The following is a 14,639-nucleotide window of genomic DNA, read 5'->3' as shown; positions in this document are numbered from 1 at the left end:
TCAGAACCACCCATCGGTTTAAGTCTTGTTGAGCGTAGTCGCTCAGCCTTGCTTATGGCACATCTTTTCAGGTGATGTTGAAGCCCCCGAGTTTGCTGCTTGCGGCACTTGGCCTCCCCAGCTTCCTCCTGGGTGGACGGTCGAGTGGGATCCCTCCTCGGATGGTGAGGACAGGGATAATTGATGTCATGATCGGCCTCATTGTGACATCCGACTCCGGCGCTAGCTTCCGTTTGTTTATTTCCGCTGCTTAAGAACTCTGCAAACCTTATTTGAATTTCGAACCGATGTTGTAATAAATTAAGGTACTTGTTTAACTTGGATGATCTATTGTATTCTCTGGAACCACTCACCTTCGTGTGAGCTATGCTTTCTCGGTCCTGTGTAGTGGTTCATCAGATGAAATCCGACGGACTGCCGAGGTAACTCGATTAAAACACATAATTGCATGTCAGGCGATTTAATTGTGTTTTAGCTAAGTTAATTAGGGCGGTTCCACCACAGTACCATTCCCTGAAATACTTCATGGTGCGGTATAAAAAGAATTCCATGATACCAACTAGGGGCAGTCCCCTAACACCACGCAGGACCTAGTTGTACACCTCAGTTAGGTTTGTAGTCATTATACCCCACCTAGCACCTCCCTCGTCATAGAGTAATGCCCACTTTTCATTCGGCTCATGCTCAATCCACTATGAGAATGTCTTAATGGACCTACCCCATCTTCACCTGACATTTGGACCATCCAGTGCAACATCCTCCAGAGACATAGGGTGGTTGGCCTCACTGTTTACCGGCCTCTTACCTAGCTCTTCGGATTGTTTCTTTATAAGCTCATCAAGTTTCTTCCAAAGTAGATGGAATTTCCTCTCCTGATTTTAGGTACATAACCGTTTAAACATTTTTATAAGGGTCCTATTTTTGAATTTACTATGAAAGTTTGCCCCCATATGCCTCATGCACCACCTACTCTTCAAATCCGGCCACTGCGCCATCCTGCAACGCTCCACACTGCCATTCTGTAGGTCTTCGATTGCTTGTAGAATGCCTTTGTGCCAATCATGAATTAGACAAATGCCCTCCACGTCCTTCACAATCATCTACTTAACCCTCCCCAGGAACCAATACCAACTATTTCCAGACTCTTTCTCCATAAAGGCTATCGCCAGCGGCAACACCTGGTTGTTACTGTTGGACCCAATAGCTAAGATTGTGCCTTCATACCTTCCAGTCAAAAATATGTCATTAATGCAAATGACTGGGCGACATTGCTGGAAAGCCTTAATGCAAGGACCCAAGGCCAAGAATTACCACTGAAGAACCTGTTTGCCTGGAATCTGAGCATAGGGATAGACTTCCAGGTCGTAGTAGCTTCCATGATTCCTCTAGCATATGATGTGCAACAGGGCTGGGAAGTTATCATACGTTTATTCATATGTACCCCACTTCATCTCCAACGCCTTTTGCTTACCTCGGTAAGCTTTGTGGTAGGTAATCTTGTACTTGAACTTATCCTCTATGGTACAAATAATCGACTTCGACTCATAGCTAGGATTCTTCACTATCTGAGGATACATGTATGGAGCAATGAAATCAGCATTGAGGTTGCGGTGTTGTGCTTGCAATTCATCCAGCAATCATTAGTGCTCCACCACTCTAGTCACCTCCCAGTAATCCTTCCACTTCCCCTTATATGCGTGCACCCTAAATAGGCAATTGCTTTTGACACAAAACACATCATACACTATCGGATTACTCTTCACCACCTTGAACTGCCGTTGCAAAGATAAAGTCAACCATCGCTTCACAGCTGCCTTCACCTCATCCCCACTAGGGTACAAAGTACCTACAAAAACCTCATTCTCCCTGTACTCCCAAGGAACATTTTCCCCTTCAATGACTGCTACGTTGGAATGGTCATAACTTGACCAGTTTCATGAACAGGGTTAGCATCATCCTCATCCGATGAGTCATCATCCATGGCATGAAGGTCCTCTTCTCCTTCCCTCTCTACCTGCTGCTCAACTAACCCAGGGATGTCTTCCCCCTCATCAGTCTCTCCATTTGGCTCATGGGGTGCCTCTTCATCCTCTGCATCTCCTTCTTCTACCCCATCTTCAGTATCTTCTTCAGTTTGCCCATCAGTAATCTCCACACCTTCCTCGCCTCTAACTTTCCCACCTCCGACTTCTTGTTGCAACTGACTGTTATACCCAATCTTCTGGAACACTTCAACAAACAATATCAGCGGTAAACCGCGCTGAGTACAAGCATTTACATAGGCCCTCCAGTTCTGGGTTCCTTCAAGCGGCATCAACTCCCAGAATATTGTGTCTATTCGAAACCTCACTACAGCCCTAACAGATAGCTCAACTTGATCTCTATAAATATTGAAAGCCTTAAATAGCCAGTTGCATATTATAGCCTAAGTCCTCTCTCTTGCTCTTGCTAATTGTTTGCAGAACGATTGAAATTTAGACAAATCTACCCCTTCTGGACCATATCTAACCTCCTCCGGACCATAGAACACTTGGAAAAATAAATTTTTCGACATGCCTATCAATATACACGACATGAACAGATATTATTACTAAACGTTCTTAATTTAACTAACTCCAACAACACCTACATTTCAACAACTATATAAAGATCTAACTCTTGCATTGCAAATAATAACAATTTTAGAGTTATCTAAATATATCAACAAATTAATTTTACTTTACCCTGTCAATATACACGACATCAACAGAGTGCATTACTAAATATTACTAAATTTAACTAACCCTAATCATACCTACATTCCGAAAAACTATATAAAGATATGCACGACATGAACAAAAATTATAACTAAATGTAATAATTTCAACTAACCCAAAAACATCTACATTCTGAATAACAATAAAATATAACTCGTGCATTGCCAACAAATATTCATCTTAAATTTGTCTAAATAAATCAACAAACTAATTTTACTATAACATAAATAACTAACTTAAGTCCACTATACCGACAACCTATATTTTTCTATGTCTCATATGAACACCTAGATTTCATCTAATACTAAACACTACACCATTTATATAGCATATCAACTACTACCAACTACGAGTTAAGCTAAACTAGGAGATTTCTAATAATACCTCAAGCGAAGTGAAGATCTGGGCTTCAATCTCCACCCTACTCCCCTTCCTCTCTTCTCCCTTCTTTCTCTTCTCCTCCCTCCCTTTCTTCCTCTCCTCGCTTGGTTCCTCTCCTCCCTCCTTTTCTCTCGGTTTCTTCGATCACGAATGAGCAGCGCACCCCCGTCTCTCGGCCGCTCCGCTCGTTTTAAAGGTGCAGGCCAGCTACTGCTGAATCAGGCGGCGGTGACATCTCGCTCCCGCTGTTTGAATCGGTGGCGTCCAGTTACCGCCCCTTGATCTAGCGGAAACCGGATACCGCCATGGCATCCGGCGGAAACTGCCTCGTCCCACGCGCCCCAGCAACCCGTGTGCCGCAAGTCGAATCAGACGGTGGTAAGCAGATTTGGTAGCTGACGTGGTGACGCGCAAAGCTACTACCGTTTCACCTGGCGGTAACTTCTCTTACCATCGGTTGAGACGGCGATAGCCGTTTGATCCGGCGGTAGGGGTCCATTTCTGCAAATTTTTGGATCGGCTATTTATTTCTGCAAATTCGTAAAAGAAAAAATATAAAAATAAAAAAATTCTCTAGAGAGAGAACGCGCGAGGAGGCTCCTATATAACTTCCGGTAGCTGGTTAGCCCATTAGGCCCAATTAGTTCAATCAACATTTCGATTGATCATATTTAGCATTTAAACAAATTAGATTCAACATTTTCTATAAATAGAAATCAACGTTTTGTAAAAACAAATACTACATTCAACATTTCTCATATCCTACTTCAACATTTGCACAAACTAGGTTCAACATTTTTACGACCAAGGATCAACATTTCAATTTTTTTATCTTCTTCAAACTTGGTGGAGCCACCTTCTTCACCAACCTATGGAGGCGGCGTGCCCATGGGGCGGCGCCCGGGGCCGGCGCGCCCACGGCCGGCGGCGCACGCAGCAGGCAGCACGCATGGCGGTAGCGGCAGCACGGCTGGGGCACCCACAGCCAGCGGGCGACGGTGGCGACAGCGCGCGTGCCGCGGTGGCAAACAGCAGGGGCAGGGAACGGGGTCTAGGGTTGGGAAGAAAATCTCAAATACCGGAAGCCACGTAACTAATGGACTTCCGGAAGCTATAGGATCTTCGACGCGCGAGGGGTGCGCCGCATTTGGATTAGGCTGGCTTTGCGTGACGGGGGCCAGTGGGCCCAAAGCAAGGAGGGGGGAACAACAGGCGCCTTTTGCGGGCCCACAAGCGTGGCTTGCGAGTCCATCGAGCCCTTTCTTCTGCTTTCCCCGCGGATGGAGATGGATCCTTCTAAAGACACCGCATGTGGTGGCCCACACCCGCCACCCCCTCCGTTTCCTTTTACGCTCCGGGGTCCGGGATCACTTCACTGTTTTTACCGCGCTGCAAGTGTTGTGCACGGTGCGGATTCTGAGTAGCGATGTAGTAGATGAATGACGGAACCATATATGCTATCACAGGGTCAACCAAATGTATATCGAATATAAGGTTTCAAGGGAAAGCAAATTGAACCGAGTACCAATCCACAACATGAACCATGTATTGATTCATAAATACCAACCCATTTGCATGCATCCCTGATGCTCTTATTTTGTATCTTCTGAAAATGTTTCATTCTCTTCTTTTTTTTTCCTTAAAAAAGAAGCACGGCACAGACATGCACTCTTAGTTCACGAATGTACTTTCACCTCTATGAGTGCACAATCGCACATTGCCTGTATTAATCCTTCGAGAGACTAAATCAGTGTATCTTGAATAAGGTTGATAATGATGTCATCACACACACCTAATTATCAACGGGCATGTCACATACTCCTTAAAAAAGTAATTAGCTAAACAGTTTGCACTTGTGCTATGGAGAGACTCAAAACTGGGTACATAAATTTCACCACAAGCAACTTAACCAACTAGGCTACGCTCGTTCAGTCGTTAGACCCGTTAGTTGCTAAAAGATAATGATTGGTATGTCAAATTATAACATGATAGCTCGCTAGCATGTTAGAGTATCTCCAACAAGCCGCATGCATCAATGCAGCTACGTATCTAAGCCTATATGGCAGATAAAGAACATGCATGATGAGTGATAACAGTTAACTACTGGGGGTTAATTGACAACTACATATTTATTCTCACATCCCGATGCAACCTTGCAGTCTTACATCACTCTATTACATGAGGTGCACGATTACTCTCTCCGTCCAAAAAATAAATTTATTATAGTTTTGTCTAAGTCAAACTATTTTAAGTTTAACCAAATTTATAGAGAAAAATATTAACATTTATAATATCAAATAGATACATATTTGGTATGATAAATATTGGCAACGATACTTATTTGGTATCATCAATATCTGTATTTTGTGTTAACTAAAGACGTATATGTGTATATATAGGAGCAGGGTAGTTACTTTTCACTGTATATATGTCGTGGATGTATATAGGACTATGTTAACCAAGTACACAGTACGGAAAAGTAGAGGAAGCTAGCTTTAGATAGCTTTACATGGCTCTAAAATTCACAAAGCTAAGATCTAATGATCGATCGGTCCTGTGTGCTGACATCCATGAACTTGCACCGTACACAATGGTTTGAGATTGTCGGCCTTTTGATGTCTTGTCGCCTGCCTTTTAACTTGCTAGGTGCTACCATTCGTTACGCACTCCAATTTCGACCAAAGGTCAGTGTACCTACTTGCTAGCAGCAGGTTGAATGACTTGCTCGGGATTCAAAACCAACGTAAAAAGCTCGCGTGTGCTACGTACTGATGATGAACAAGACATGTCGTAGGTTTGCCGTTCAGCGCCTTGTCCTTGGAACTTGACGCGTAAAAGTTGCTCCTCAGCTCCTCCAACATGGAGTGAGCCTATGTTTTAGACACTCATTGGAGAATGAGAGTACTTTTCAATACATCTAGCTGTACCATTTTGAAGAGTTCAATTGAAAAACTTGAAAAATACATCAACGGACAAATCCTAAATGTGTTGACCACGTGATGTATGTGCACTACTAGGTCATCAGACTTTCCTTTTTTATGTAATGGATTAGTGGTAGATTAACTAAAGCATATTTGTGCATGTGTAAGTAATAAGCCAAATGTAATATAAGATCTGCAACATTGTCCTCTCCTCATATACATCTGGATTGGTGCATGCGGCTGCGGCATGCAGCCATGCTTGTGCCTTGGGACGCCAGCATGCTCTTCCTCGATGGATAGATGCATGTCTTTCCGATCCACGCAATGATTGGCATGAGGGCCGATCTTTCATGATATTTATGAATGTTGTAGCTTGCAGCTAGCCTAGGTACCAGCCTAGCTAGCTAGCTACATCTGAGGTTGAACTTAAGCACTTCTTCATGAGGATAAACGGTAATTCCTTATCCCAAATTATATGTCATTTTGACTTTTTTTAGATATGTAAGTTCTGCTACGCATCTAAATTTATATTGTGTGTAAATACATAGCAAAAACTAGGTATCTAAAAAAAGTCAAAATGACTTACAAATCGAAACGGAGGGCACATACACTTTGCTATTGTTTGGTGGAGTTGATTTCACTTGATGCCATTTTCCAACCACCGGCAAGCAGCTTAGTCTTAAGCCACCGCAGCCTCTGGCCGCATTGCCATCCCGCCCACATCTTCTAGCTCCAGTCCGCAGGGCCATGCATCCTTATATATGTTGCCTAATTCAAGGCTGCCTTGGAAACCCATCCCCCTATAATAAAACCTCTAAGCACAAAGGGATCACGGAGATGTGTGGATCGGAATTCGGAGGATGGTTGGGGCCTATAAAGTTCATTTATAGTGAAAAAGGTGGACCTGGATGAGAATAAGATCGATGAATCATGTATGCACTTGAGATAATGACCTAAGAATTAATTAGACACAGCATTCTTTTATAAAACATGCACGTATATAGTTTGGATGCAAGAATTGTGTCTGTAATTAAACAATTGTATTTGTATCAAATTAATTTTATGGTGATCCGATTGATGGCACCATCTATGTATGTCCATAAGTTAGATTTGTATTACTCACCGAAAGAAGAGAAACAAAATTATCCCAAAAGGTACGGTTCTATATTTTTGTTATATATATATAAAAAAATCAATATATAGTTGTGGACTGCAGGTACCGCGGCCAGTAGCCCTAGCAGGCAGCTATATCGTTTTGTGCAGGGACAGGTTTAAAGAAGGCGTAGTACTGGGTGCCCATGCACGCAGATGTAGCGTGGAGCTAGCGTCCATGCACGCCGCTTGCGCTTGTTGTCAACCAAAAATGGAGCACCGGTGCAGCCCATGTCAGTTACCGGTGGGCCCGGCGGTCCAAAACAGACGACGAGAGGAGAGAGAGAGAGAGCAGCCGCGAGGCAGCTTGGTAATAATGGAGGGCGTGTACGTTGCATTGGTTGGGCCCTGCTTATAAGTACATGTGGTGTGGAATTGTGGGTGGATAGATGCATGCATTTTCTCTCTAGCTACTCTACTGTAGAGATGTGCCGATGACCATAAAACGTCTTATTTCAACTGATTTGAAGTGTACAGCACAAAGCTACTACTGTCATACTTTTGAACTGTACGCTGTGATATCTGCTAAATGCAAAGGAAGCTGCTTGCCTCAGCATGATGGATGGATATGATCGATGCGATGAGGTAGCTCTAGCTAGGTGTGATGCATGAAAGACGACGATGGATGCGACTAGATCGATGAGAAGAAGAGACTACACTGTACGTACGTGCGTACAGAGAGATAAAAAGAAAAAGGAACACACGCACACCGTACCTACTACCTAGCTGCTGCTGCGGCGATGATCCGTTTGTTGTCACGGTGCACATGCGCCCGCGCGCGACAACAACAGTGGAGGGAGAGCAGTGGGCTTGTCGACCGTGCCACGCTGACATCTCAGTTTCCAAATGCATGCCCCTCGTGGGCCCATGTGGCCTCTGCCAGTGACATGACCACGCTACGCACAGCGACGCTCAGCACCTCTGCAGGCATCTCTCTCCCTCTTCTATCCTCCTCTCAGGGCTCACTCACTCCCACACACACAAGCTCTCAATACACGCAGTTCTCTCTCTCCTGGATCAGGCCCCGTACAGAAACTGATCGAGCGACACATATACGTAGCTGCAAGCACAGGCACAGTGGTTCTTGTTCCATAATGCGCGCACGCACGTTAACCCTTGTACGTGCTTGCAGCTTGCTCTACGTGCGTGCATGGACGCATGGTGATCCGATCCATCGATGGATCATGCTTGAATAGCTGTACGCCGCTGCAGATAGAGCAGCAATGCAATGCAACAAGGCAATGGCCGGACAAACACTGTAGTCGTCTACTGTAGTGATCGCAGAGGCGATGCAGCACAGCGTACGACGCATGCATGCGCCCGCCTGCTGGCCGCCTGACGATGAATGACCCGACCGGTCAATTGGCCGGCCGGCCGGGTGGATCGAGTTGGCCGGAGCTGAACCGACGGGAGCACACGCAGGTGTACATGTGAACTGCAGTGCAAGCGTATGTGTGGTCGACAGACACACAGCCACTGTGCACGTAGGCATGTCTGTCTCTGTGCCTGCCTGTCTCTTCAGTTTCGTTGGGTCGAAGAACGAATAAGACACGCATGCACGCCACATGCATCTTCCGTATGCATGCATGGAGAGCATACGTACACGTATAAATACATGTATACGAGCATATATAACCCTAGCAGATGCACATGCTCCATCATTAATGATTGTCGCTGAGAGCAGGAGAATACGCGCGCAGCATGATTTGCCGCGGAGCGTGCGAGGCGCCGGCGCTCACTTTGAGGCGGACTTGAATTGGTCGGTCGCCGGCAGGGGCGCATCGACCAACCGCGGCGCGCCACGCCAGCCTCCGTCGTCCCAAGCAAGCAAGCGAGCCGCGCCTGCGTGCGTGCATGCATGCAGCCTCGTCTCTCCCCAGTCGGCCCGGTCGCCTGCGACGTGCTGCAGCGGCCATGCACCGTCGCCCTGTCTCCCGGCCCGCCTGACCCTCTCTCTCTAACCTCGCGACCAAAGCAATGGCAAAGCTCATTCATCTGCTGCATGTGCACCTCTCTCTTTCTCTCTCTAGCCAGAGCCAGCTTTGGTCAGAGAGAGATAGAGAGGAGGCCCGAGAGGAGGTCAGGAGGGTGTAGCTAGGGAGGCCGGCCGGCAGTAGATGAGCTGAGATCAGTCCTGGAAAAGGCAAAGGGGTTAAAGCTCAGCAAGGGATGGGAGGCCGTGACCAAGGCTATTTCCAGCTCTCACGCCCCAGTAGGCGCCAAGTGAGTGCCGCACCCAAAAGCTGCCTTGTTGCATGGTGATGGACGACTGAATACTGACCCTGCCTGCACTGCACTGCCATATGTCCATGGCTACCCTAGCACCTACCTAGCTGCAGCCTGCGTGTAGTGTAGGTGTAGCCTCCCCTCCCTCCCTCCCTCACCTGCACCCTCTAGTCTCTGCAGTCCCTAACTCAAGACTTTGGCTCCTTCCACTCCATCCCCTCTTATGCTGGTCACCTCTTGCATATATACCATGTTCACACTTGTACAATATCAAGAAAGAAAACTATATGAGAATGTACACTAGATGCTATATATGTGTGCAGTACTGGTAAATATGTGAAGATACGCAAACTTTGTGTGCAATCCTTCTTTACATGTACGAGGTATTCCATCATGGACAATGTTTGGTAAAACGTTTAACTTCAACTATTTTTTTCCGAAAGGAATGATCATCAGCTACCGATATGATAAAGCTTATATGGAAGTAGTATTTGATGTCTACAATGATCCTATATAGCGCGCATTTGTGGACAAGAAACTTTACATCTTTGAATATGGCTCAAACACAACTTCTTCCGTTGCGCTGTTATTCCCTGTACATCTATGTGATGGATCCTAGCTAGATGAAATTAAACATGCGGCATATATAACCAATTTCATTTGTAAATATTTGTGGTGTAGTTATCTTACACATGTTGCACGACTAGTATGTATATAAGATCACCACACATGGCAATTATGTATATTTAATGCTGGAAATATTCAAATACTATACATATTAATTTAATACTCCCTGCTCTAAATTGTCAATCATTTTGTACTTTCTATATACATAGTTTTTGCTACGTTTCTAGACATGATGTATATCTGGGTGCATAGTAAAATCTATGAACCTAGAAAAGCTAAAATAACATACAATTTGGAACAGAGGGAGTAGAAAAACATGTATACTCAGCATATATAATATAACTATTTTTAAGAACAACGAAGAAGGAACACCCCCCCCCCTAACTTTTTTTGTTTGACAAATTAAATACCCAGCCATGATGGGACCTACTAGAGGTGAAGCACCTAGATTGAAATTGCATGGATTAAACCTAGATAAGTTGGGCAAATATCCTCGGTCCGATCCAAACCACCCAAGTTATGCTCAGTCCTTGGTAGGTATATATAGCCTAATTACTATAGTAGCCATTTCACATTGGCTATTGCAAATAAACCGTAAACCATTATCACCATTCTTGATGATCTAAGTTATTTCATATCAAAAGCATACATTTTTTGTTACAATACCTTATTATATTATTTACCGACATATTGTTATATAAATGCTAATCAGATTTTCCTTTTGAAGACCATTCTGTATTAAGAACGCCATAATATGGAAGGACGATACATACTTAAATTTCCCACTTCCAAGAAAGTTCTGTTTTTTAGATAAAGACTTTCAAGAAAATTCTTAGGAACCTTGACTTGAGAACAACTGAAATAATTTAGAGCCTCTGAAAGATGTTTCTTTGAAGGTTTTAAATGAAAAACAGATTGAGTTCGATCAGTCCTGAATGTTCAAACTGAAGTTTAGAGCAGTTAACCGAAAGCTCCAGCAGAACTGGACCTCACTCGACTTATCATATGTTAGTGCAAGTCCTAGCTACCTGCACAGTACAAGGTTTGCATCCAGCATCTATCCCTCTTCCTCATGAATCTTACTTTCGCTCAAGTGTAGACTTAAAAAAAGTAGGGTACCATATGTGTTGTAGCTAGCTTTGTAGACGTACTATAGGTATCTTCCGGCTTTATCTGATGTATCCCTGTGGAGCGTAAAGTTGAGTGTCTGTATACCTTGGCAGCTGACACAAAAGCGATCACAGGCAAGTTGCAGCTAGAGAGAGAAAGAGAGACAGGCCAGAGATGATTCTTTTTTACCACATGCATGCACTCGCCGATGAGTACGTGGTTTTGGTTTTTACTACACATGTAGGTGAAAAGACACGCAGGAAAAAGGCCCTGCGCCCTGAGCTGATAAGGAAAAGATGGAGGAGACGATGACGACGACGACGATGCATAGGCAGGGCCTGATCGCTCCGGGCGACATGACTAGTCGCCGGCGAGGGAAAGCACAAAAGAGAAGCATCCGAGAGGTTGACGAGGCATCGTTGTGGTAACAAGGGTGGCGTATATGATAGCATGCATGCAGCAAAATAAACCCAGCGGCGAAAGATGGCAACAGTAAGCCACGAGGAGTCGCCAGACACTGCCGCTGCGTGCTGGTACTCGTACTGCTACTGCTAACCCAGACGCGCACAGAGAGATGAGAGAGAGACGAGTAGCAGCTAGCTAGGCGACTGTCCCTCTCTCTCTAGCTCTTTTTCACTCTTGACGATGCACGAGACACTATGGAACAGTGGTAGAACTTTGGGCACAGATAAAGACCACACGATAGGTACAAGAAATGACCATGACACTTGACACACCGTACCGTACGCACAGTCGTCACAAACTCCCTAAGAACTCGATCGGCATCTCTCTGTCTGGGCAGTACGGTGTCAAGGTTGTTTTTTTTAACACTAACACCTTGCTAGCTGATCGATCGACACACATGTGATTACTACTACTACTACTCATGAAATATTACTAATTAAGAGGGAAGAAACTAGCTAATGATAGTGATGATAAGCAGCAGCGAACTTGTCCTAGGTGACCGGCCGGCTGTCTACAGTGGCTTGCTAGATCATCTATCAGCCTCTAGCGCAACAGCTAGACTAGACGACGACCATGTCGGAGCCGCCGTTGTCGTCCACCATCTGCAGGTCGGCGTCGTCGTGTTCGTCGTCGTCCTCCTCGTCGTCGTCGGCGCCGCCGACGCCGGCGACGGACTCGACGATGTGCGGCGCATGCCCCCCGCCGAAGGAGCGGACGTGGTCCTTGAGCGAGCGCTTGTGCTTGAAGTCGGAACCGCAGACGCAGAACCAGAGCCTGCCGCAGTTCTTCTCGTGGGTGCGCCAGTCGCCGCGCACGGCGAACCGCTTCCCGCACCGCCGGCACGCGTACGGCCGCGCGCCGTGCTTCCGGCGGTAGTGCGTCTGCAGCGTCCGGAAGTCCTTGAGGGGGCGAGCACGCGGGTGCTCGATGTTGTTCCGGCACCCCTCGGCGCAGCAGTAGCACGGCAGCCGCATCAGCGACGCCGGCGGCGCCGTGCCCACCGTGATCGCGCCGCGCAGGGACTCGGAGCCCTTGCGGTACTGCGAGCCGTGGCCCCACATGTGCATCTGCTTGCATCGATCAGCAGCCATGAACTTAGCACCACGATCGATTTACATATATACAAATAGTTGGGGGTACGGATCTACCTGCATGTTGTTGAAGCGGTTGAAGGTCTTGTTGCAGACGGCGCAGGAGAACTGCGTGGAGCCGACGAGGATCTCTGCGGCGGAGGGGATCCAGTACTGGCTGGGCACCTGCTGGCCGCCGCCCGGCGCCACGGTCGTCGTCACCGTCGACGGCGCCGCCGGGGCGGTGGCGAAGCCCGCGCTGCCGCACGGCGGGGCGATGGAGAGCGATATGCTCACGTCGGGCTCCGCCTGCTCGTGGAACAGGAAGCTGCTGTGGCTGCTGCTGCTCCCTCCGCCGCCGTTGTAGTGACTCTGGTGGTGGCTGCTGAGCCAAGGGTTGGAAGCGGCGGCGGTCGCGGCGGCCATGGACATGGAGGTGGTGGTGGAGACGATGGAGGGGGAGGAGCATGCCGAGTAGGATGAGTGGTGGTGGTGGCCGGGAGGCCAGAGGGAGAGGAGGAGCATGGACTGGTCGTCATCGTCGTCGCCGTGTTGCTTGTTGCTGGGGGGAACGGCGGAGGCGGCGTGGTGCTGGTAGGGGTGGGTGTACGGGTGCATGGCTCTGTAGCTGTGCTGCATGACCAAAGATTCAGTGACAAAGGCTTAGCTTGAGGGGAAGGGAGGGGAGAAACAAGTGTTGGAGGAAGAGAGGGCTAGCTCTACCTAGAGCTTGCTCTCTCTGCGCCTGTATGTGGTGTGATTGGTGGTCTGCTAGCTGATGGTGCTTTATATAGCTACTAGTGAAGGGAGAGGAGAGAGAGGGAAGAAGGTATTGTGAATGATTGGTAGTGTAGTGGGGTGAGAGAGATGTAGGGGGCTTTTGCACGTGCAACGACATAGCTACGTACAAACCCTACCATACATGTAGGGTTAGCTTTGCAACTTTATGATCAATACGATACATAGAATTAAGTTCTTATTTGTATCTCACATGGAACTACAATCTCTCACTACAGAGAATCGTACAGGTTCTCCGTACAGGATTGCACAGTATTTGGTTATTTAACTTATTAATATGCAATATGCCTCTCTATGTATAGCGAAATAAATTGAGCCTTGTGTATTATGTATTTCTGCTCCCTCAACTACCCCCATCCCAACTGAATAGATGTACCTAAAAATGGCAACGGGTAAAACCCGCGCGGATATACGAACCACAAACCCGCACCCGCGACAATATATCCGTGCCCGCGCCCGCGCCCGCTCGCCACCCGCCACGGGCAGCACTATGCGCCCGCGCCCGCTATCCGCGAGCATATTTTGCCCGCGGGCATGCCCGCATACCCGCCAAAAGTATAAATGGAGGCTGGGGGCGGTGAGCCGACGACGGGGGGAGCGAGGGCGCTGCCGCGCCGAGCAGGGCGGGCGGCGGCCGGGACTCGGAGGGCGGGCGGCGGCCGGGACTCGGGAGGGCGGGCGGCGGCCGGGCGGGCAGCGGCCGGGACTCGGGAGGGCGGGCTGCTCTTGGCGCCTACGCCGCCGCGCCTGCGGGCGGCCGGCGGCGAGCCTGGGCCCTATGGGATAGCAGGAGCGGGAGGCCGGTCGGGGGATTGGGGATTTGGGGTCTGGGGCGGCTGTGCGGTTGTGACTGTGAGTCACTCAGGAGGTGAGGAGGATAAGGATTAAGGAACCCTAGCAAATCCAGGCGGCCAGGCTCACATATCATGCGGATTTGCGGGTATGCGGGCACAGGTAGTGTATTTTCATACCCGCAAATTTTTTACCCGCGGGTATAAAATAAAACCCGCACCCATGCCCATGGGTACAAAATGGTACCCGTATCGTCACCCTGACGGGTTTTTACCCGCGGGCATGCGGGTAATCTATGCCCGTTGCCATCTTGAGATGTACCTGCCATTGCACATCTTTAG

The 14,639-nt window shown here is 47.6% G+C and overlaps 1 protein-coding gene across 1 annotated transcript; it reads right to left on the bottom strand.

Moving 5' to 3' along the window:
* Nucleotides 1-11,835: 11,835 nt before the first annotated feature.
* LOC117842879 (uncharacterized) lies at nt 11,836-13,483 on the bottom strand. The gene is made up of 2 exons (XM_034723403.2): nt 12,787-13,483; nt 11,836-12,705 (listed from the first exon to the last, which is right to left on the bottom strand). Exons 1-2 carry the CDS (start codon nt 13,345-13,347, stop codon nt 12,199-12,201), a joined length of 1,068 nt encoding a protein of 355 aa, XP_034579294.1. The 5' UTR covers nt 13,348-13,483; the 3' UTR covers nt 11,836-12,198.
* Nucleotides 13,484-14,639: the final 1,156 nt, after the last annotated feature.

Source organism: Setaria viridis, chromosome 2, assembly GCF_005286985.2.
Source record: "Setaria viridis chromosome 2, Setaria_viridis_v4.0, whole genome shotgun sequence".
In the NCBI taxonomy this organism is placed as follows: Eukaryota; Viridiplantae; Streptophyta; class Magnoliopsida; order Poales; family Poaceae; genus Setaria; species Setaria viridis.
The sequence above is the reverse complement of the archived record's forward strand: the minus strand, read 5'-3'. Positions and strand labels throughout refer to the sequence as shown.